We start from the raw sequence: 25,482 nt of genomic DNA, 5'->3' as shown, positions 1-25,482 counted from the left end.
TATTCTGTGCCCATTCCAGTTAAAGTTGGCTTTGCATATGAGTTCTTAGAGTTCTCAATTTGTTGCACAACTACTTGGTAGCAATGGCAGGCCCTTGAGCTGCCAGGTGGCAAGAAATTAAGATTGAGTTCAGTCCATATGACTTTGTATTTGTCATTATCCTTGTCTTGTGTCTATGGTTTTGACAATTCACATGGATAAGAACACATACACCATTAAATCTAAGTGTCATAAGGTTTCTCTCCGATTCATGAAAATGATGGTGAGGAAACACTTTCACTAAGTAGATTTTAGCTAGATAGCAATTGTGATATTTGCATTCTCAAAGTCATTAGTGGAGCGTTTGTGGTTTACCGGCACACTAACCTGGACTTGTGAGAAGTGGCAAAAAGGTCTAACCATTATGATTACGGCATCCTTCTTCATAATTGTTTAGACACACAAGTGTGCTATCTAAGGGAAGGTGTATGATTTTGATAAAGTTTTATCAAAACAATCTAGTATCAGAAATATGAACTTTGGTAAGAAAGTCAGTTGATTTCTGAGTACATGTCAAAGCTAGTGGGAGCATAAGTGTTATGCTAATAATCATCATGTTAGTGGGTGCATGATAATTATGATAAGTATTGCAAGTTAGCAATGTTAATTATAGAAAACAAAAGGTTTCAATTGGGAAAAGTTGTTTTGCTATAATTAAGGGAGAGGAAATTATACTTCATCTCAAATCTATAAACTTAGATCGAGAGGTTTTAATCATTTAGTCAAGGATATATATGAATTTCATGTTGGAATGGGTCAACATAAGGAAATTCTGTATATGGGTCCATTATTTGCGTTCTAAAATTCGATTATGATTACGGCATCCCTTTTCATAATCTGAATTATGAGAACTTGGCAAATTGAAATGAACATATTATAGCAAAATACTGGTTTAGTCTTTATGTGAGACATCATGAATCGTGTCCCATATGCTTCGGATATAGGATCGATTACATGTGCTATAATCATCCGTTCTAAAATTTTCCAAATGCCTAGGGCATTAAGAAGGGAAAAGGTTTAGAACTGGATATGACTAAAAGGATTAAACAATTGTCAAGGACAATCTAAGGTTTACCAAAGATTGGTTGCTCAAGGACAGTTGGAAGTATAGTGATAATTCTGGAAGGACCATATTGACATAATTTGTAAGGAGGAAACTCTTGTTCAGAAGTGATAGTCAAAATGGAATCTGGAAGTGTTTCAAAGTTAGATTTTTCAATCTGTGTAAGATTAAGGAAACTTCATGCAAGAAGGATGTTTCCAAGGAGTTGATCTCCTTTGGAATGCTCTGTAATGATTGTTGTCAAGTCTTTCTGATTTTGTACATAATCATTACAAGAAGATCAATGCATATAAGTTTAGAATCTAACAGATTTCAGTAAATGGCATGAATTTGGAATTCTTGCATTTGCAGTAAGGATTTGGGACTGTGAAAAGAGAATCATTGAAGTTATGTTCAATTGATCTAGTTCACAAAGTAAAGATCATAGACAAACATAGTATGCATACTTGGTGTATGGCATGACTAGTGTTTAGAAAACATAGTGTACATGCTTGGAGCATGGGACAACTATTGTTTTAAATTCAAGAATAAAGTTGATAGCTGAAACAGTATACAATGAATAATGTGTAATCATATGGTGATAAATAAAAGGTGTTTTATTTATGTTCAAAGGGTTGATACCATATTGGATTCAATTATTATTGTGTTTCACTTTGCATGTTTTGACTTCCCGAATAAACTAGGTTATTCTTCCGGAATGACTAAGTTATTCAAACCATCCACAGTAGGTCATATGTTGGAAGTAGATATGAATTAAGATTGTCATGGGTTGGCTTGTAGAGGTCTAAGGTGTTGGACAAAGGGCTACAACACTCATGAGTGCTCATAAGTTCTGAGTATTGGATTCAACCCACGCTCATTGGAATCACTTCATGGATTTTATCACGAGTGATCATGAGACGATAATATCTTATATTCTTCAAACCTAGAGATATGAGTTGTTACTATGAGTTGGTTGTACATTGATTTCACGAAAACGCATTTGGTAACTCGGTGCTATAAAACGTGCCTTTGTGTATGATTCAACAAGTAGTAGAACAAGCCATATGAGTCGAAGTTTATCCATTCCTTTTACCTTCGGGATAAAAGCGATATCTGTGGGCCCCTCGATGATTTGATGATGACAAATGGAAATGCTCGGCCGAGCCATGACTGATTTGATTTGTTCAATTAGTCAGTCGTCATAAATCGCAAATCGGGAAACAACAAATAGACAGAGAGAATGATTATAATCCATGTCTCAGTCCATATGATATCTAGATTGGAGGAATATATGATCCCTTATCGAATGGACAAGTCATTGACAAAGGTCAGATTTCATCTACAAGGTTAGAGTTCGACAGAAGCTTTTGAGAGCTACGATTGCCAGTTGGTTCCGGAAGTCATACGCAATAATAGTTTTAGACTTATCCAAGTGGGAGACTGTTGGATTAATGTCTAAGTCCATAACTATAATTGGTAAGACTTGACCCTACCCGGCATGGTCCATTTGGCTTGCATACCATCATGCACTTAGATAGACTATAATGAGAGAAATAAGACACTTATGGTTATTAATATATTATAAGTTCTAGTATATTAATAATAAGAATAATAAGATTATTTAATTAGTATTGATCAAGAATTAATCTAGGATTAATTAAGTGATCAAAAGAAGACTAATTAAATATATGGGTTGATTGTGTAAATCATCCATACTTGTATAGTGGGCTAATGCTCCATGGATAATCAAGTTGGGCTAAAACCCATAGGATGGTCCATGGATGCTCCATGGTGTATTTGTACCCATGGATCATGGAAACGAAAGACCATGTCAATTAGGGTTTAAATGGTGTAACCCTAACTATATAAGCATCTTATTTTTGACCAAAATCGGCACTAGAGTGAGAGTAAGAAAGGGCTAGCCGATTTCATGAGTTGTAGAATTCTCTCAAGTTATTCTAAGTGTTTTGGTGATTGTGATTCCATTTGAGGCTTCCACACTATTGGGGCTAGGCTCTCAAGCTTCATGAAGACTTTCTACATCAAGAGGTATGTATTCTATCTTGTTACATTCATTGTTTTGTATGCTAGATTAGGATAATACCTTGGAAGTTCTTATTTGCATGTATAATAGAGAAAACATAGATCCAAGGTATTTAGGGTTGCATGTACACTTAGGAGTGTTAGAATGCTCAAAACCCAACATAAATTTCTTCGGGAACAAATTGATTTGCTAAAAAGGGAAGTCGAGGACCTAAAATACGAAGGATATCAACTTAGGAAACGACAGAAACCCCTGAAGGCTGAATTAGAAGCAAAAACCAAAGACTTTAGGAAGCTTCAGGAAGAGTATAGCAACAAGTGTGAAAATTATGACTATATTAAGAGACAACTTGTTGTTGTAACTGAAGAACTTGACACATTGAAAATTAAGTGTGGAAAAACAGATGTCAGTTTCAAAAATTATGTTGCGTCAAGTCAGACAGTCGAGTCCTTATTTGAAACCTAATTAAAATTTAAAGATAATCAAAACAAGGGTCTAGGGTATGAAAGTGTTCCCCCACCTTTCAGTCATAACTACACATCCATCCCTATGACACATGAAGAAATTGCCAGGGAGGCACATCTTCAATATGGCAAACGAGCTGGATTTGTGTCAGGAGGTGTTTAGGTAGAAAATACTAATGTTTCTACTTCATGTGCAGGTAAAGTAGCAGAAGATGAAAACAAGGAGAGCACTACTGAACAAACCAATGACTCTTTGAACTCTGAATCTGTTGCTTCTATTCAACCTACCGTTGGTAAATACAGGCCACCATTTCAAGCTAAACAGAGTGCCTGTTGCAACTGTGCGTGTGGGAAAAGAAAGAGACAAGGCAAAGATACGCCACCAGGGGCAGCAAGAAATAACTTCACCGTGAAGAAAAAGACTTGTTTTCACTGTGGAACACCTGGAAAAATTGCCAAAAATTGTCCTAATCACGCATACGTTCCCTACAACGCACAAGGATGGCAAAACGCGCCAAGTGGGAGATACTTCAAAAGAAACCCTTCCAGGTCACGTTCAGAAAATGGTGACTAGAATGCGCAGAAGGCCAAGAATCAATCTTCTAAGGCCAAGCATCCAACTCCCAAGAACAAGAAGGGAATGCTGGCCCAGAAGTCTAGTCCAAGAGATGCTCTTGTGAAGCCAAGACCGGTTAGGTCAAAGTCATCTCGGCAACCGGCTTCAAGTTCCAAATCAAGTGCCGAGGCACCCATCGGATCGAACAAGAAATGGGTTAAACCCGAATATAGATGGGTACCAAAGGTGAAAACTCCCAAACTTCTAATGACTCTAATATTTTATCGTCTTCGTTTGTGATAAACAGGATATGTCATGGGAGAGAGTACCCTGCAATGATGACAAAGGTCGACCCAGTTTCAAAATGGATTGGGTTCCAAAGACCAATTAATCCTACTCTGTGTCGGAGCAGCTATGGAGGCATATCATCAGACTTCGGTTTGTTGGTAGTGGGTGTTCCAGCCACATGATAGGAGACATCTCTCAACTGTACAACACTCAGAACATTATTTGAGAGTATGTGTCCTTTGCCGGAAAGGAAGAAAGGAAGATATCACAAATGGGGTTAGTGCTTAATGATATGAAGAATTTTTGGATCTGTTCTGAGATTATGCTTGCTGTTCTCAGACCTTCTGAATGTAGATTCAATCGGTGAATTACGGTTTGCGTTTTCTTCTCTATACTCCTGAGTTTTTCTTAAGCTGATTCGCTTTAAAGACTAATTTTTGTTTTAGGATAGTTTAAATTTGCACATTTACTTTCGTTTCTCTCCTATGCACAAATTTAGGGGGAGAAATAAAAACAAAACAAAAATTAGAAAATTTTAATTAAAAAAAATAAAATAAAAAATAAAATAAAATAAAAAATAAAATAAAATAAAAATCCAAAAACATTAGAAAATCAGAAAATCAAAATATGGTGTTAATGGAATCTGCTTGTAGGAGATGTGTTTGAGAAGTGATATAATCATGTGATAACAGGCAATCTGAATCTGTTTAAGGTACTGAATCTGAATTATCTAGGCTATGTGTTCGATGCGCTGGTAGGCACGAAAGATTCTAAATGGACTTGACTAGGAAGATTTGAGCTTAAGGAATTCAAGGACTTGACAAATATTGAACTAGTTAGATCCGTTTAGCCTGAAAATACGACGCTCGGATAGGTTGAGTAGGGAGATATGCATGAGAATCTACCGATCACATTAAATGAACCCGTATCTAGAACTGTGGATTCACTTTTCCTCAATGTGCGGATTCTGTCCTTAATTCCCGTTGGATGGGGCGACTGGTAAATTTCGATAAATTATTGTTTTCTTTCTGTCTGTTAGTCATATGTTGCCTCCTCTGCGTGATCGGGAGATCCGACCTGGACTGTAATATATGCAACTCTATTTCTCTGCATATTATATCTATGAAATTCTTCTTATATATTAGCCATATGCTGTCTCCTTTGCGTGACTACCAATCCGACCTGGAACACAGCATATGCAACCTTCTACTTCTTAATCTCTCTAAAACTAAAAGTAATAACAATCTGAATCTATCCTCTCTCCTAATGATTGTCTGCTCACCCGATGTAAGGAGTACTCTGGAAGTCCTTGATGGATGGGGGATATCAGGAAGCGGGAAACACATTCTAGTACAACTAAAATTGAACACATACAGATTGTCTGTAGATCTCGCTGCTCAATTTAGGTGGACAACAATATCTTTGGTCGTCGTCAGCTGAATGGTCCTTAAGGAATATTATCTAGGAACTTAGGATCACATTGTCTTGTCACTTATAGTATGTCCTAATTTTGTCACAATCTCTCGTGTTTAAGTGGACCATAATACCGGCGATTGACCAGATCTATTCATGAAGGGAGAGGTACTGATAAACGGATAAAAGTTGTCTAAAAACTTTGATCCCAAATCACTCTTAAAGTTAGATATCATTTTATTTTTGTTAAATTTGTTCATAGTTTCTTCTAATTTAAGTAAAAGGGAGAATTAAAAAAATAATTAAAAAAATCAGAAAAAATTCAAAAATCAAAGAAAAATCATAAAATTAAAAATAAAAAAGGTGTTATTTTTGTTTTACTTTTGTTCTGAGTTTTCTTTTAGTTTTGTTTTGTCTTGAAAAGTGATTTCAGGTGAAGATGAAACTCATGGAGTTTGTGTTGAAGATTTCTGAGCCAAAGTCTCGTCTGTGAGCATCGAAGAATTCTCATTCAAAGGAGCAAGAAATGAAGATTATTCTTTCAAATTCAATCTTTCAACCCCAGAAGCATGGTGAAGTTGAAATTGAAGATTATGTGATGGATTGCATTGAAGCCTTCTCAATCAGTCTGCTGCTATCGTTGTACCTGCTGAAGTGATCCAGAATATTATTTATCTCTGAAGTTCTCTCTGAAGATTCTCAAGATGAAAGCACCAATTTTCAAGAATCAGTACAAGAAGCCTCCTCACCCAACGTGCGTTCAATATCAAATTCTGAAGAAATTCCCAACTGCTCAAGATGAAGTCATTTATTGAAGATTCATCAAGTTCATCTTGAAGCCGTGAAGTCATCGAAGATTAAAGCTGAAGCCAAAGCTGCCATTGAAGATTAACAAGAAAAGCCAGCTACTTTTTAGGGGGAGCTTGTTGGGTCAATTAAGAATAGAAAGCTATAAACCAAGGGGGCGATTGTTGGGTCAAAATATGGTTTATACTTTGCTTTTCTGGGCAATTGTATTTTTCTGTAATATTTTTGGAGTTTACGGTTGAGTTTACGGCCGTAAACACCTTACGGCCGTAAACCTATTTACGACCCATGTTATCCGACCCATGTTCTCCAAGTATAAATATAGGTGTTAGGGTGAGGATTACAGATTGATGAACCCTAGAGAGTTTACGGCCAGAGAGAATAAGGAGCGTATGTGTGTGAATCTTTTGTATCTGGAACTTTAATTCATATCAATACATACAAGATTCATATTATTCTTCTTCTCCTTCTCTTCTATTTGATCTGACATCATCCGTTTGATTGGGATTCCGCATCATCAAACGGATCTGATTGATACACATGCAAATTAGGGACTTAAACGGACCACAAGAGTTTGAAGTACTTGATGGATCAGCCAAACCTGAACATGCGTCAGAGGAGATAGTTGGATGTGCTAAAGGATTATGATTGCGAGATCTTGTACGACCGGGGCAAGGCTAATGTGGTAGCCAATGCTCTGAGTCATAGGGCAGAGAGCGCCCCGATTCGGGATATTTGTATGAGGTTGACGGTGATGACTCCGGTGTTGGACACCATCAGACGGGCTCAGGCTGAGGCAGTGAGACCGGAGAACCATAAGAGAGAGCGAGTTATCAACAGGTGTCGGAGTTCATGACCGATAGCAGAGGGCTTATGACCTTCCAGGGTCGGATTTGGGTACCGTTTGTTGGAGGAACGCGTACCATCTTGATGGAGGAGGCGCATAGATCGAGGTTCTCGATCCATCCCGGGGCCACTAAGATGTTTCTGGATCTTAAAAGGGAGTATTATGTGGCCCTGTATGAAGAGAGATGTAGCGTGGTTTGTTGAGAGGTGCCTAACCTGTCTTAGGGTTAAGGCCGAACACCAGAGACCGCATGGTAAGTTGCAGCCTCTGGAAGTCCCAGAGTGGAAATCGGAGCAGATATCCATGGATTTTATCACCAAATTGCCGAGAACGGCGAGGGGTGTCGATGCAATTTGGGTGATAGTAGACTGCTTGACAAAGAGCGCTCACTTTCTCGCCATTAGTGAGAGTTCTTCTGCGGAGAAGTTAGCAGAGATATATGTGAGAGAGGTGGTATCGCGGCATGGGGTGCCGATTTCGATTGTGTCAGATCGAGATGTGCGTTTCACTTCCAGATTTTGGAAGAAATTCCATGAGGAGTTGGGTACGAGGTTGCATTTTAGTACCGCATACCACCCACAGACTGACGGTCAGAGCGAGCGGACGATTCAGACGCTCGAGGACATGCTCCGAGCATGTGTGTTGGATTTTGGTGGAAGTTGGGACACATATTTGCCCTTAGCGGAGTTCTCCTACAACAACAGCCATCATTCGAGCATTGGTATGCCGCCCTTTGAGCTGTTGTATGGGAGGAGGTGTCAGACTCCCATTTGTTGGGGAGAGGTAGGGCAACGAGTGATGGGTAGCATGGAGATTGTGCTTCAGACGACAGAGCAGATACAACAGGTCAGACAGAGATTGTTGACCGCTCAGAGTCGCCAGAAGAGCTATGCGGATAGGCGACGATCCGAGCTTGAGTTCCAGGTCGTGATTATGTCCTCCTGAAGGTATCTCCTTGGAAAGGAGTGATTCAATTCAGGAAGAGGGGCAAGCTAGGGCCCCAGTATATTGGGCCGTTTAGAGTGATCGCGAGGGTGGGCAGGGTAGCGTATCGCTTGGAGCTACCAGCAGAGTTAGAGCGGATTCATAATACCTTCCTCGTGTCTCAGTTGAGGAAGTGTATAGCCGACGAGTCGGCGGTAGTGCCGTCAGAGGACATTCAGGTGGATGCGAGCCTAAACTACGGGGAGAGACCAGTTGCAATTATGGATCAGAAGATCAAAGTTTTGAGGAACAAGGAGGTGCCTCTAGTGCAGGTTCAGTGGCAACATTGGAAAGGATCCGAGTTGACTTGGGAGCCAGAGCGGGAAATGCATGAGCAGCATCCGGAGCTACTTCAGGGATGAGACTTCGAGGGCGAAGTCTGATTCAAGTGGGGGAGAATTGTAACATCCGACATTTCAGGTATTTTATTCATTTGTTGAATTTCAAGTTTTATGGAAGAACTCAGCGAGTTGATGCGTAGACTCACCAAGTAGAGACACGAATCATTATCCGGTTGGATGGCTGGACTCGGCAAGTCGCCCCAAGGACTCTGCGAGTCCACGCTGTTTAATGAAACCCTAATTCCTCGAGTTTGGGGCCTATTTAAAGGGCCTTATGGCCGTCATTTGCGGCTACCAGACCCCAGAGAGAAACCCTAAGTGAGCTAGAGCGTTTGTGAGAGGAAAGGAGTCATTTCTTGATCATTTGTTAGTGTTTTGCAAATAAAAGAGGCCAAGACAAGAGGAGGCTGAAGAGGGTGCTAATCCAGTGATTTTAGAGCTCAGAGACTTCATTTTGAGATATTCATTCGACCCTTCTTCAGTTTATGGTGTAATTCTTAGAGTTAGGGCTTTTTAGCCTTTTTAGAGGATGGTTATTTGGAGGAATTGGTCCCTTCTCGTGTTGGTGCTGTAGATCTGGACCCAAAGAGGTCCAGAGACCCTTTTCCCTTGAGATTTATGGGTGTTAATGGAGGTTATGAACTTAGGATGTCATTTTAGAGGCCATATATTCAAATAAGGCCTTTGAGCCTTTGCATGAGCACCAAGATGCTAGCTTTACGTGATTATAATGCTTTAGGAAGCTGGATCTATGGTTTAGAGGAGCGGATCTGACCTCAGGAGGTCAGTTCAGCTTGAGCATGGCATGAACTCGCCGAGTTCAATAGCCGACTCGGCGAGTAGGACGAGGGTTTTCCCGATAATCACACAATTGGTGACTCACTGAGCTGGGGAACGACTCAGTGAGTCAGAGGGAATCTAGAGGACAAAGTGTGTGATGGTACTCGCCGAGTCAGGAGCCGGACTCGGCGAGTTGGGTCGGGACATTTCACTGGTTGAGATCAGTGATGATTTTTAGAGTTGAGGTTGACTCAGTGAGTCGAATGAGGACTAGGAGAGTGAAGAACACGTGTGGACTCACCGAGTCACAGTTGTGCACTCGGCGAATTTGGTCAAGGTTGACCGTTGACTTTTAGAGTTAGTTAATGTTTGGACCTTAGAGTCATCGGAGGGGGTAGGATAGTCTTTTACCCTTCTTAGAAGATGAATAGAGAGAAAGAGATTAGCCTAGCCCTGAAGGTTGTACTAATTAGAGTATTTATTTCATGTGATTAGGCAGGGGCTAGACCAGAGTTTACCGAGTCAGAGGTTTATTGAGATATCTGAGGTGAGTCTTTTCACTATACTTTACCTTGAGTAGGTAACTAGAGTTATGTGATACAGTGTTTGTATGCTTTATATGTGTTATGTGTTCCACTGCATTATTCTTTGTGATTTACACTGTACATGTTTACAGAGTTAGAACCTGAGGGTTCACAGAGTTTGGGTGCACGGACCCACAGAGCTATAGCCTCGAGTGGCTAATATGTGTTGTATGTGCTATCTTGGGGAAACTCACTAAGCTTTGTGCTTACAGTGTTTTTATGTTATGTGTTTCAGGTACTAGTGAGGATCGCGAAAAGGTGCTGGCTTGATCAGTACACACACGAGATTTTATGTTATGGGATCTTGGGATTGATATCTGTTATGAATTGAGTTTTAAACAATGATGTTTTTATGAATAATGAATGAATTATGTTTTTATAAAACGCGAAAAATTGTTTTGAAATTTACGGTGTTACAGGATTTCAGTGAGGTTTCACCTAAATGTTTCTAACAAGATAATTTACAACTTTGAATAACATTAGTTTTACTTATTTCTAACTTAAATTTTACGTTTTCGTTAATTTCAATATTTTACTTTTGATTGGTATCTCAAAAGACTTCCCATCACTTTCCGAACAATTTTAAAGATTAGTTTTCGTTAAATCTCATAAAACTATCTTGTTAGAACTCAGCGCTCAAAATCATATATTATATAATAATATTCACTTTTAAGCTATGAAGCTTACAAAACACGATAATTATACATAGTTATTAACGGCAACCATGTGCTTACACTAGGTGTTAAAGTGTAGTATGCTATATGTGTTTTGATATAATGATGACACAAGGTGTTGAAGTGTAGTATGCTATATGTGTTTTGATATAATGATGAATCGATTGAGTATGAGGTTATTTAGCTTATTTATTTATCTTTGATTCTTAAAGATAGTGATTACACAAAGTATAGGTGTGTCTCTAGGAAGGGGTGGTACTCGAGGTGGACAATCCTAAAGTAGGTTTGTTAAGTTAGAAATGAAGAACCACATGAGCAACCATCTAATCTTAGAGAAACAATTGTAGAGAAGTTGGAAAAAGCCCTCCATGATACATTACCCACTCTTCTTGATGCATTGGAGATACAAAATATGAAACAAAAACAAGATCACAAGATACTGGGACTGGTACACAAATGGGCAAAAGTTCTATGGAAGTTAGTTGTACTTATAAGGATTTTATAGTAAGACCATTGAATTGTCGGGATAGATGATCTACTAGTTTTAATGACGATTTGTACTCATACGGAGAAACGTTTTGTACTAGTAAATGTGTTGAACAATATAAAGTGTAATATGCCATATATTTGATGACCGGAGGAGCATAATAGTGATAGGAAATGGGTAGTAATACTCTCGGGGAGGAATTGATAAGCATGTTAGCATTGAAGAAATTTAATGAGAAGAGTATTGCTGGCATACTACAATAGATTCCCACAAAAAATATTAAGAAGTACCTAATACTTTCTCTACTGCATTTTTCTCTAGTAAAAAATGTTTGAAACTAACGTTGGATTAGAAATCGATAATACAACGTTTCATAGAAACACGTATACATATAATGATGTATAAGAAATATGTTATATCTTTCTCCATTCACACATGGATTCAAATAAAAAAAAGGGATAATGACTTGAAAGGATAACGGAATTTTGACTTTGTTCATATTTAGTCACTAAACTTTTTTCGTTATCTATTTGCCATTGAACTATTGAAACTGTTCACATTTTACCCTTATGACCGGTTGTTACCGGTCATAAAGGTAAAATGTGAACAGTTTCAATAGTTCAGTGGCAAATAGATGACAAAAAAAAGTTTAGTGACTAAATGTGAACAAAATCGAAAGTTCGTTTTCGTCTAAAAAAGTTCAATGACTAAATGTAAACAAACTTCTTCTTGTATTATGTTTTAGCAAATTATTTATTTTTATTAAATTGTAGCAATATTTTTTGATGAAGAAATCTATGAAATAAAAAAAACAAAACCCCGAAAAATATATTAAAAAAAACGAAAACCCGAAAACGAAATAAAAAACCAATGGTTTGGTATTTTCCAAAAGAAAAAATCACAATTTTCCAATCTGATTTTTGTTTTACAAAAATTCAACTTTCGGATTTCCATATCTAAATGTCTCCCTTTTTTTATAATCGAAAAATCATTATAAAAACAAAAAAGGAATGAGAAAGCGCTTAATTCAGAAATTTTCTATTCAAAACTCTCCCTTGTGACATGTGTGTGAGAGAGAGAGAGAGAGAGAGACATGTAAATACCTCTATATAAGGTGAGTTTATACCACATGTAGAGGTGCGCTTGAGAGATGTAACATTGAGAATGTTAGTGTGTGTTAATTATGTAGATTTAGATATAGATCATTTTTTGTAAACACCTTTCATAATCGAATGCATCTCTTAAACACCCAAATCACCGTGTTCTTTGTGGGTTTTTAATTCCACATGTCAAACCACTGATCATAATTCACATCAGTAAGAATGGTTCATTTTTTTGTAAAACCAAAATCAGATCGGAAATTTTGATTTTCTTTTTGGAAAATGCCAAACCATTGGTTTTTTATTTCGGATTCAGTTTTTTGTTTTTTTAATATATTTTTGGCATTTTTTTTTTTTATTTCATAGACTTCTTCATCAACAAATGTTGCTAGAATCTAACAAAAATATATAATTTGCTAAAACATAATACCCAAGGAAGTTTGTTTACATTTAGTCATTGAACTTTTATAGAGGGAAACGAACTTTCGATTTTGTTCATATTTAGTCACTAAACTTTTTTCATTATGTTTTTGCCACTGAACTGTTGAATCGGTCATAAGGGTAAAATGTAAACAATTTCAATAGTTCAGTGACAAATAGATAACGAAAAAAAGTTTAGTGACAAAATGTGAGCAAAGTCGAAAGTTTGTTACCCTTTCAAATCATTATCCCTAAAAAAAAAGTCATACTAAATTTCTTTGTATGGCTACTAATGATTTACTAATCCATTTGTTTGAATTAAAGAGGCATAATCGTTTTCTAAATGATTCCGGACGTGTTTGGCAAAACTAGTTGGTAACGGGTAGCGAGTGGCGTTTGATTTTGGAGCGTTTTGTTTAGGTTAAAAGTTAAACGTTCATGTCGCCGAACGAGGTCTTTTCTTTTTTTACTAGCGTTTTCTTAAAAAACTAGAAGTCAGAAGCTCCCAAACGCTGTGTGCCGAACACGTCCTATATATATCGAAATTGGGTTCTTGGTTAATTTGTTCTGGGGCTAATTTTTTAAGGCAGTAGGTAATAATAAATCATTGATAATGATATATAAATGTGTAACAAACTATTTAAAGCATTTTAAAATATTATTGAATTATAAGTAGAAACTAATAATTTTTTATTATTGTTTTTAGAATGATCATGGTAACCAGAAAATCTACTTAGGATTATCATTAATTTTTTTTAAACAAACTATTCAAATTGTTTTCAAGTTTAAAAAAAAACAAATCTGTTATATAAAAATATAACAAACTTAACATTTATGTGTTTGATCAACTATTACAGGTTTAGCATGTTATTTATATATTTTTAATTTTGGGTCAAGTTCAGAATTTTCTTATAAATTTTGTGCATATTTTTTACAAATCTATCCCAAATTTTATTTATTTATTTTTCCATTTTTAAAGATATGTGGCACACTTTTTATAGACTTTTAGAAAACAGATTAATTTTTTTTTTCATATTACTTCATAACCCTTTAAAAAAATTACAAGTATTTTAAAAAAATTTATGTAACTTTTTAAATTTAATTCCTTTAAACTTATTTTACACCATGTTTAAACTTTTTTACAATCTTTTTTACTAATATTCCTAAACTAATTTACAACCCCTTTTAAAATTTTCTACAACCTACAAATTTTATAAAAATATAACTAAAAGGTTAAAAAACATAAGTAATTTTTTTTTGAACATACAGGCAAACAAACGTTTTGAAGCATATTTTAACCATTCTTTTAAAGCGTTAAAAAGAAATTATAAATTTTAAGCATTTTTTACTTCTTTTAAAATGTTTAAATATTTTCTTATGTTTCTTCAACCTTCCTATGTTGTAAAAAATTTTAAAAACGACGTAAAACATTCAAAAAGGCTTTAAATTTTTTACATATGTTGTAAAAAGAAGTTTGTACATAGAATTAATATAATATGTAAAAAAAATTCAAAAAATTATAAAAGAAAGTTTGAAATAAGTTGTAAAAAAAGTATTTAAAAAGCAGTAAAAAAGTATAAAAAAAGTTGTAAAATGTAAAATAATTTATAAAAAAAAGGTCTATAAATAATTTATAAAATGTTTGTACAAAAATATATTTAAAAGTTTTAAAACAAGTTATAAAAAAATTTGAATCAAAATTGTAATAAAATTTAAAACTTGGATCAAAATTAAAAATATGTAAACGATGTGGCAAATGTGTAATAGAATGTCAAAAGGCATAAACCCTACGGTTGTTATATATTTACACTATAAATTAGTTTTTTCGAAAACTTAAATACAATTGAATAATTTGTTTTTATTAAACGACTGATAACTCTTCAACTTATGCAGGTTATAATTGTCTCTTTTAAAAATAAAAATAAAGCATGTTATCTTTTAGCAAAAATATATTTAGTTCAATGACATATTTAATAATAATAATAATAATAATAATAATAATAATATATTAACTTATGGGTAATCTTAGGAAAAGACTCATATATTTTGGTTATTAGGTAATTTTTAAAAACATGATCAAATTGACAGAAAAAAATAATATACTAGCTAAAGTTGTGAAACCGATCAAAAATTAGGGGTGATAATTGGTGACATGACACGACAAAAATACACGAAACGAAACGAAATTGAGACAAAATTGAAATTTAAATTCGTATTCGTATCGTGTTCGTGTCAGATATAAAAAACACGACGTCGTGTCGTGTCGTGTTCGTGTTCAAAATTTGACACGATTTAACATTTTTTGTCGTGTTTTTCGTGTTATGTATGAATAAATATTAATTAAATACATTAATTTTTATTTCATGTTATCTTTGTCGTGTTTGTCGTTTTTTAATCGGGTCGTTTTCGTATTAGTTAAAAAAAACATGAGATTGTGTGGTGTCGTGTTCGTGTTACATAAAACTTTATCGTGTCGTGTCGTGTCAGACAAAAATACGACACAATGACCTGATTTGCCACCCCTATCAAAACTCTTTTTTTAACATTTAACCGGTATGATGTTATTCTCTATAAATAAATAAAAAGGAATTGAGACTTTTCGGTTGATTTGCTCAAATCATGATAACTTTTCTACCAATAACCAGCAAAATTAGGTGTTATCTTTCCACTTTAAAATAAAAAGTTTAAGTAACATGTGAAACAAAAAAAATTAAAACTAGAAAGTAAATTAGATTTATTGATCCAAAAAAACATATATATATACTCTAAAATCCAAATACCTCCTTGATATATGTTTGAGTGTATTATTTTAAGTCTTTTGAGTAATATCTTGATTTTGACTAATCGATCTGGTCAACAATTCCTTTTTGACGTTAATCTAACTAACTAATTTTGTTCAAATTGCAATCATAAGAACATGTTATTCATACTCTCCCTTCCACGCATTGCTTTCCGCCATTGAGGACATTCACTATAATTTTTAACAAATTTTGATATTTCATATTGCTTTTCAAGAAGAAAAAGCTAGGCGCTTTTCTTTTCTTTCTTTGAGGATCGTAGATAAAGCGATGATGCAAAAAATCAACAAACTCGTGATTTTGATTACAAGTCCTTGTCAACATCATATTTTATTAATCATATCCCGTAAATGACTCTTATTTGATCCTTTTCTGCAACTGATTATATGCTCCAATTACTAGAGTTTTCCCAGATATGCTAACTTTTAAATCTTTTCACCAATTTCTGGTGTCACATTTAGGCACTAATAACATATTTAAGCGTGTCTTAAATAACGTCAATGTAGCTTTTATAATAGTGAAATTTGATACTTCAACACTTTGTGTAGAGAATTAAACCACGTACACCAAGGTTCGTTCTTTACACAAAGTAGAAAAGACTTGAAACATCCAGGTCAAGTTTTAAGTCAAAAGTTCAAATTTCAAAAATAAAAATAACATTCTTCAGCAATTGTACGCATTTTATTAATCAATAAGCAATAAATTATTCTCATGTATGGTCATTTCTTGAAAAGTTTATTCTAAATGTTCAAAACATTGTATAATCTTTTTAGCCTCATACAAGTTACAAGTTAAGTTATATAGTCTTTTTGGTTTTTTTACCGAAGATTATTTTTTTGATAATAACCTTGTTTCATTTAAAGACCCGAAGTATTTGAATATTTCGTTATACTTTATACATGGTGTAGAAATGCCTTTTAGTATGAATATTAAAGTGGGTTGTTATTCTGTGAACAAAAATTCACGTTGAATATGAAACAGAGTGTAATGCCCGTGTCGCGAAGGTATAATTATTTGATTTAATTCTTTTAAGGTCAGCTTCGGATACCCTACGCTAGGCATAGGTAGCCTCGTACACTTAGCATAGGTGATTTAAGGCATGCAGAGACTTATTTCTCTATGTTGGGCGTAGAGCATTGCTATGTTGGGCATAGAGCATTGCTACGCAGGGCGTAGCCGCGATGATGACAAACCCTAATTTTGGTATTATAACCCCTATTTAAGGACCTAAACTTTTGGAGGACCTTCTTATGACCAATTCCATCTCGAAACCCTAATCCCTTGATAAATTTTATTTTTTATATATTTTTCCAATCGAAAACAATATCCAACTGAAAACTGATTTCTGCCAAAAACAATGATTTCGGCCGAAAACGTTGATTTTTGCCAAAAACGTGTAATCGAAAATAGAATATGCTCCATCGAAAACGCCTAGTTCCACCACCGAAAACACCCAATTCCAATGAGAATGACGATTTTCAAACAAACTTTCGATTCTTTTGCCTTGAATCCTCGATGAACATCAAGAACACAGCTACAACAGTGAAAGATTTATAATAAGAAACTCACCAGTTTTCGATCAAAAGCTTAAATCAATTGAAAACGTGAACAACCAAATTTGATCTTGATGTTCTTGAAAACGGTTGACACTAGATTGGCTTTGATATCAATTGTAAGTCCCAAAACATGAACTAACTAGTGATCAATCGAAATCACTAAGCAAATGATGAATCAAAGCAAAATAAATCAAGAAGAAGAAGCGAATCAATCCAATGTACATGTTTATATTCAAGAAATCGTCTAGTAGAATGGAGCCTTCACAACGCTATGACCGAAACCAACCATCTAAGTGTCTATATATAGGGAACAAGGACACCCAAAACCGAACACACCATAGGACCGAAATCAAGACTGATTTCGGTCCAACGAACCGAAAACCCAAATTAAGCCCTAAAAAATAATAACAAAGTCTTTAATATATATGCCTAGCACAAACCAAAAAAAATAGGACCTAACAGAATCAACAATGATTTGGCACATTGGTTAAGAAAATTTTATTGGAAGATCAATCTCCCAAACTTCCATGGACATTAACAATGACAACATTGGAAGTCCAGAAAAGTTTTCTCTTCCCAATGGAAAGGGATCGGCCAAGGTCAAACTTTTTAATCAAATGGTAAAGAGAAAGGCTAAGTTTGAGATTGTTCTGTGTACCATTCCAAAAGAGTCTATTTGTTTCTATTTCCAAGAGAAGGGGCATTGGATGAAAAGCTGCCGAATCTACCGGATCGCAATGATGGTAAAGTCAAAATGTATGACTTTGCTTTAGGATCGAAGAAAGGAAAGGAATCTTAAAAGAAGAGTGAGCCGAGTCTGGTCGCGAAGAGGTGGATTTCGATCACATGGTTCGATGATCAGATTTTTGAGCTGCTGTTTAGGAGTTATGATAGATTGCTTAAGAATATTTAGAAACATAGTTTTCATTTGTATTTGCATTGTAAGGACAAATTTTCCGCAATTTATAAATAAATAAATAATTTTGATTTTATCTTATTTATGTTTCCTTGCAATCACATTTGTAAAAATTGTTATTTGTATGTTTCTATTAAAAGCAATGTTGAAAATGGTTTGATTCTTAGTCATATCGATTGTGGTAGTGTCGTTATTTTCTAAGTAGGGAAAAATTCTCATCGCCCAAGTTTCAGTTGGATATAAACTTGGAATCATGTGATTTGAGTTATATGATGGATGAAAACCGTGGTACTTGGGAAAATTCAGACTAATTCCTTGTTCACATATGTATGTATGTCAAGTGAAGGACTAAAAGATCTAGTACACTTTATTATGTATAAGTTAGATCCACCACAAAGAATGATAAAGTCTATTCATCATAATTTCCTAAATGTTTAGTAAATATGTTATAGTTACAAGATTAAGTGTAATTCTAATACATTGAAAAATTTCAAAGTATAGCAGAATGAATAAAAAGAATCAATTAGGCAAAAAGATAAAAGTTTCTCCAATTTGAAAGGAAAGGGGAGTACTTTAGTATCGTGTTTTATGATTATCCTAATGATTATGGAACCATGTCACAATTGATCCTCAAAGTACACCTTAGTGCATTTACATGACTAAGAAGAGGTATCGGAAATTGTTGAAATGGTTAATGCAAGAAGGTGAGTCATACTTTGTTCCAAAATCGAGTCTTAGAGTTATATTTCAAGATTGTGTCTTGAGTGACATATCCTAATATAGGTTTATAACACATCATGAAATGTGGAGTAGAAAATGTTCTCTTACTCTTGCACATTTGGAATTGATAGTTGTGATGTTTTGGATAAAATAAAGACCAACTAAGACCAATTATATGAAGTGTTTTTCTTGATAAGAACCCGCACTAACTCTTGAATAATTGTTTGTCAAGGAATATTTCTTGAGAAGAGACCCTTATATGTCAAGAGGTTAGTGAGAGTCTTAAAGATCTTGAAAAGTTTCAAGAACTAATCAAGAGTAAACCAATTATAAATCACCAGCGCACGACTTAAGGTTCGTAAGCTATCGTGTTGACATATTCTTGTTTCTGTGCTCACTCCTGTTAAAGTTGACTATGCATGTGAGTTCTACAAGTTCTTAATTGCTTGCATAAGGCAAAGCACCTGGATCAGTGAAAGTACATTGATCAATAAGGGTGAGTTGTTGAACAACTTGGAAGACATGGTAGGCCCTTGTGCTACCACATGGCAAGAAATTAAGATTGAACAAGTTCAGTCCATATGATTCCGGATTTGTCACAAACTTTGTCTTGTGATTATGGTTATAAAAAATGCACATGGATAGGAACACATACACCATAAAATATAAGTGATATAAGGTTTCACTCCACTTCATGAAAATGATTGTGAGGAAACACTTTCACTAAGTAGATTTAAAGAGATAGCAATTGTGGTAATTGCATTCTCAAATTCGATTATGATTATGGAAAATAGTCTGAACATTCGGGACTTACTGTTGTAAGTTTTGAATTAGTTTAGACACACATATGAGCTATGTAAGGAAAGGTTTATAAGTTTGAGAAGCGTAGATAAAGTCTTACCAAAGTATCATGTATCAGAAATCTGAACTTTTGTAAGAAAGTCAATAAGTATTGATTTCTAAAATGTCCAGCTAATTTTTGGGTACATGTCAAACCTAATGGGAGCATAAGTGTTGTGCCTGTAAGTATGTAATCATTATGCTAATGGGATCACAAGTATCACATTGAGTGTTGCAAGTTAGCAATGCTATATATATAGGAAACAAAGTTTTAATTTGCAAAGTTATAGAGGTTGAAAAGTTTTTTCATTATAGTAAAATTTAAGGGAGAGGGCAATCATACTTCATTTCGAATCTAAAAGCATAGATTGAAATTTTAATGGAACTTAGTCATGGATATATGTGAATGTCATGATGAAATGTTTCAACATTTGAAATTCTATATATGGAAATATTATAGTAAGAGACTGGTCTAGTATCATGTATTTATGTAAGACATTATGAATCGTATTCCATATGTTTCGGGTATAGGATCGATTGCATATGTTGTAATATTCTACCATTCTATCTATTCCAAATGCCTAGGGCATTAAGAGGGAAAAGGACCAGAACCGGATATGTGTTGGAACCTGAAAGTGAACCTCTAGCAATCCTAAGTACATATTCCGAAGGGTGTTGGTTCCGAAGGAAAAAGTGCTCCGGAACCTGTCTGGAGCTGGAGAATATTTTGAAGAGGAAGAAGAACGCATTCTGGAGTGATTCTAACATCCGAAATGCATGTTGATCCGGGAGAACGCCATTTTGTCTCTTTTCATTTATTATCCTTGTATTGATGTAACATTTCATAGGACTCAGTCTTTTGTTCTATTAGACAATCAGAATGTCAGAAATAGTTCTATTGTCCGGTCCTATGTAAGTTACTTAGTTAATTCACTGTAACATTCTCTCTTATATATAGGAGCATTAAATACAAGAAAAATACGGATCTTTCACTCACTTTTGGCATTAACTCTATCATATTTAAAACATTCTTCTTGTTCTTCTTTTATTAACTTTATCTAAGACTTATTATCTAAGACTTGACTGGTCTTTCCAGTATTGACTTGAATCTCTATTAGCAAGCAAACATTGATCTCAAGCATTCACTCAAGGTCTGAGTTTTCAAACCTTGTCCATGTGCATCGATCTTGTTCTCATAATTGGTATCAGAGCTTGAGTGGTTGTCCTTTGAATCCATAAGATCAAATTATTGCTGGCTTGAATTTACTTTGGTATTTAAACCATTTCTTTGATAAGGATAAAAGTTATTCTATATACCACGTTGGCTTGAAGATATCTTGACTTTAATGGTTGCTTCTAATCGTCAGCAAATGATTTCAATGCAAATCGCAAATACCATGGGTGGCCCTACACGATCCCCATTGCTAGTTGTAGAAGAATATGATCATTGGAAAGTTAGAATGGAAAAGTTTTTACTGACCAAAGATAATGGTGAACAAATATGGAGATTCGTCAAAGAAGGCCCTCATATTCCTGTAAGAACAGTTGTAAGAGATGCAGCTGTGCAGCTCATGCAAGAAGATGAAGCTCGTCCAACTCCTTTAACCGCATATGATATCGAAAAGTTGCATGCTAATCAAGTTGCCTTCTCAGAAATGGGGTTTGGCGTTCCTCTATCACTCTTTGAGCATATCAAACTATGCAAATCTACCAAAGAGATTTGGGACACTCTTCAAGATTTGATTGAAGGTTCCGAAAATATGAAGGACAAGCGCCTTACCATAGTTGTGAATGACTTTGATACCTTCACCACTGCTCCAGGTGAATCTGTAGCATCAGCCTCCAACCGTTACCGGATTTTAGTCAACAACATGACTGTTCATTGGATTGTTCGAACTCCTTTGGAGTACAATCTCAAGTTCATAAACAGTCTGGGAAAAGGATACAGAAATGTAAAATCCCGTCTCCAAAGTAATAGCTCCTTAAACAAACTGAAGCTTTATCAACTCTTTGATGAACTTCAAGGCCATGAGTCCAATGTTGCTCAAACAATAAGGGAACTCTCCGGAGGTCCTCTTGCTCTTGTCAGTTCTTTCGAATCAAACATTTCAAACTCATCCACTTCAGATCCTTTCAAACCCATTGTTCTGTCTATTCAATTATCCACTCCTTCCCTATCAACACAAACTATCCCGCTGATGATTTTGAACCTATGGACTCTGAACTACATTTCCAACAGGAGTTCACACTACTTTCTATGAAGTACAAACGTCCCTTCAATTCTTCCTACAAACCATACCAAAACCGATTCCATGCTCCTCATCAGAACAATCCTCAAACATTTTCAACTCCGGAACCTAAACCATCTGAGAATCCTCCTTCATACAAACCAAACCTCCCTAAAATAAGCTCTACTTCCGAACCGTCTCAGAATACAAAATCAGACAAACCAAAAATCTTGTGTCATAAATTTGGTCAACCAAATCACTTTGCCAAAGATTGTCTAGCTGATGCTCCACAAAAACCAAAAATCAAAGAGTCAGCTTACTATGTCCGAAGAGTACAAGAAATGGCTGAAAGTGAGAAAGCCTTTGTTACTACGGTTTCAAGAGATGTCGAAGGATATTGGTCCTCCAGGGATGATGATGATGTGACAACGGGAAGGAATATGTGTCTGATGGCTAGACAAACGGTTAAATGTGATGAAGGTTATTGGTCTTCTGGGTCCGAAGACGAAGATGATATTGCTGAACCTCATTACTGCTACATGGCCACTAACAATCCACCAGGTCGAAGCATCGTTTAGCAGGTAAAATCTATGATCTCTGACAATAATTTTGATTTAACTTTATGTGAACCTTATCTGAACCTGATCCAAATAGATATGAACACCATTTATAAAGCCTATGAGTCTGCCATAGAAGCTAGTGTGAAGAAGGATTGTGAACTAAGTCGTCTTAGGTTACATTTTGAGGATAAAAAATTGAAAATCGAGTCTTTAGAGCATGAACTTGTAATGTCAAATGATGAATGTATCATTTTGAAAGATAAATGTGAAGTCACTTATTCCGAACGTAATATGTTGATTTCTTATAATAAACATCTTAATGCCAAAATAGATGCTTTGCATAATTCTGTTGACATGCTTGAAGCGGGCATTCGGATGACTCACAGTTTTTGTCATCCATATCTAAAGCACCTAGTCTCGGAAGCGAGTTTCCGAAACCAATTGTTAGTCCTCTGAAGAAATTGCAGAATTTGACATTTATGGGAGAAGTTCCGAACCTCAAACATTTGGACACCCCTGTTTCTCCTCTGTCACCCTTTCTAGAGACCGCTGATCATTTTGAGTCCCTAATTCCTGAGTTTAAAACAATTGTTGTCAAATGTCCTGATTCCACGCAAATTTCGCCTCTGAAAAACGTGGACCTGAATCGGACCATGAAATTTCATTACAGTCTTCCAAATTGTGTAGACTATGTTCCTAGAAGCAAACACACTAACAATTGTGTTGTTGAAGAAATTCCTACCATGACAACCGAAACTGATACCTCTGAGGTTGTATGGCCATCCTTAGATGATAAGGTTGGAAAATCAAGCAGTGTCTCCTCTGATTCTTATGATTCAGATTCCTTAGTTGTTTTAAAAACTAAGTTGGTTCCCATCTCTCCTAAGTTTAATAATCCTTCTGCAGGACAGACCTCAAAGTCTTTGTCTCACACTAAGAGAAAACCAATGATGAATAGGAAGGATATGATAGATCCAAAAATAGAAGCTAGAAATGCACTTAAGAAGGAAGTTAAGACTAGACAAAATTCCAGGTTCATTTCCAATTCTCGCCAAAACTCCTTTGCTCCTACTAAGATTCTCAAACGACCTTCTATGGCTCATAGTTGTGTCGAACCTAAGAAAGAAGATTATTCTACTCAGCCTAAATCTCATGAAAATGTCACAAAACCTCAAAACACACCTCCTCGGACAAACTCATCTATTTTCATTGCAAAATCTAATGGCACAATTTTTAAACCAAAATCTACCACATCATATGTGTCATCAAGAAAATTCACAAATCAAAAGAAAACCTCTTCTTCAAAATCCTTAAAAAGCAATTTTGTGTGGAAAATCAAAACTCCCATTGATAAAAAAAAAATATTCCGGAGGTAACTAATGTTATCAACACTCCGAAAGTCAAGTGTCCGAAGCAGACCATTTCAAATCACCAAGTCATTAAATATGATTACTGGATAGATGAGAATACATTAGCCTTTTGTCTGTTTCCGAAAGACTCAAAAAATTTCACTCAGAAACACAAAGTTGTTCCAAAATCACTGTCTAAGTCCAAAGCTTGTGCCTTTGTCCCAAAATCTATTTCGGAGCCTAAAAACTCCATTTCTCACTAATTTTTGCAGGCACTATGAGCTTCGGAGCAAGAAACAATATGGTATATTGATAGTGCTTGCTCCATGCACATGACGGGGCAAAAGGAATTTCTGCGAGACTTAAAGCTCACTCCAAATGCTGGTTATGTAACATATGGAAACTACTCCAATTCACAAATTTGTGGTTATGGAACTCTCACCAATAGAAACTTCTCTATTTCACATGTTGCTTATGTAGCTGATTTGAAACATAACTTGATAAGTGTTGCTCAGATCACTGATTCAAGTTGTCGTGTGGAATTTTGCAAGAAGTATAGCTATGTGATGACTGAAGACCGAAAAGAATGTTTGATAAAGTCACTCAACAACTAGAAAATGTACCCGCTTGAGATCAACATGATTATTGGCAAACCACAACTTTGCCTTCTCTCCAAATATTTTCCTGATATCAGTTGGTTATGGCACCGACGGCTCGCTTATCTGAATTTTCGGTACATGAATGATCTTGTATCAGGTGAAATGTTAAGTGGTTTACCTATTCTCATGTTTGAAAACGAACATTTGTGTGGTGCTTGTGAGTGTGGTAAGCAATCAAAGAAAGTTCATCCTGTCATCATCGAAAAGTCCATTTTGGAACCGTTAGAGATTCTACACATTGATCTTTGTGGACCATCCACCGTTGAGAGTCTTCATCATAAGAAATACATTCTTGTGATTGTAGATGATTTTACAAGGTTCACTTGGGGTTTCTTCCTAAGTCTGAAATCCGAAACAGCCTTAGAACTCATCAATTTTATCAAAAGAATAGAAGTTCTTATCAAACTACCAGTCAGGAGAATCTGAAGTGATAATGGTTCGGAATTCACAAATTCCACCATCGAAAAATTCCTCATAAAAAAAGGAATCGAACACAACTTCTCAGCTCCCTATACTCCACAACAAAATGGTGTAGTCGAAAGACGCAGCAGAACTCTCATTGAAGCTGTTCGATCCATGCTGAACTTTGCAAATCTACCTCTTTATCTTTGGGCTGAAGCTGTATCCACCGCGTGCTTCACTCAGAATCGAAGTACCATCAATCGACGCCTCAACATGACACCGTATGAAGCAATGAATTTTCGGAAACTATCAATCTTGTTTCTTCATGTCTTCAGATGCAAATGCTTCATCAAGAACAATCATGATAAGCTTACTAAGTTCCAACCTAAAGCTGATGAAGCCATCTTCCTTGGGTACTCCTGAAAATCGAAAGCTTAAAGAGTTCTTAACCGGAGAACTCGTGTTCTGGAAGAAAGCTTTGATGTTACCTTCGATGACAGCTTCGTTCGGAATTCTGGCCCTACTTACATTACAACTCACATCATGGAGTCCGATGCTCCTCTGCCAGGATGTCCAAACTC

General features: G+C 35.6%; 1 protein-coding gene across 1 annotated transcript; it reads left to right on the top strand.

The window, feature by feature from the left end:
* Positions 1-21,049: 21,049 nt before the first annotated feature.
* On the top strand, positions 21,050-22,509 carry LOC111919603 (uncharacterized). The gene is made up of 2 exons (XM_023915167.1): positions 21,050-21,787; positions 21,943-22,509. The coding sequence occupies exons 1-2, from the start codon at positions 21,050-21,052 to the stop codon at positions 22,507-22,509; spliced, it is 1,305 nt and encodes a 434-aa protein (XP_023770935.1).
* The last annotated feature ends 2,973 nt before the right edge of the window (positions 22,510-25,482 follow it).

The sequence above is a fragment of the Lactuca sativa genome, chromosome 3, assembly GCF_002870075.4.
Source record: "Lactuca sativa cultivar Salinas chromosome 3, Lsat_Salinas_v11, whole genome shotgun sequence".
Lineage (NCBI taxonomy): Eukaryota > Viridiplantae > Streptophyta > Magnoliopsida > Asterales > Asteraceae > Lactuca > Lactuca sativa.
Note: the sequence above shows the minus strand (reverse complement) of the source record. Positions and strands in the feature narration are given on the sequence as shown.

What these genes read in the sequence shown, in the direction of transcription:
- LOC111919603 (XM_023915167.1), top strand. Translation starts at nt 21,050, where the DNA reads ATGGTTGCTTCTAATCGTCAGCAAATGATTTCAATGCAAATCGCAAAT. An exon ending in CCGGAGGTCCTCTTGCTCTT is followed by an intron (nt 21,788 to 21,942) that starts GTCAGTTCTTTC and finishes CATTTCCAACAG; the next exon opens with GAGTTCACACTACTTTCTAT.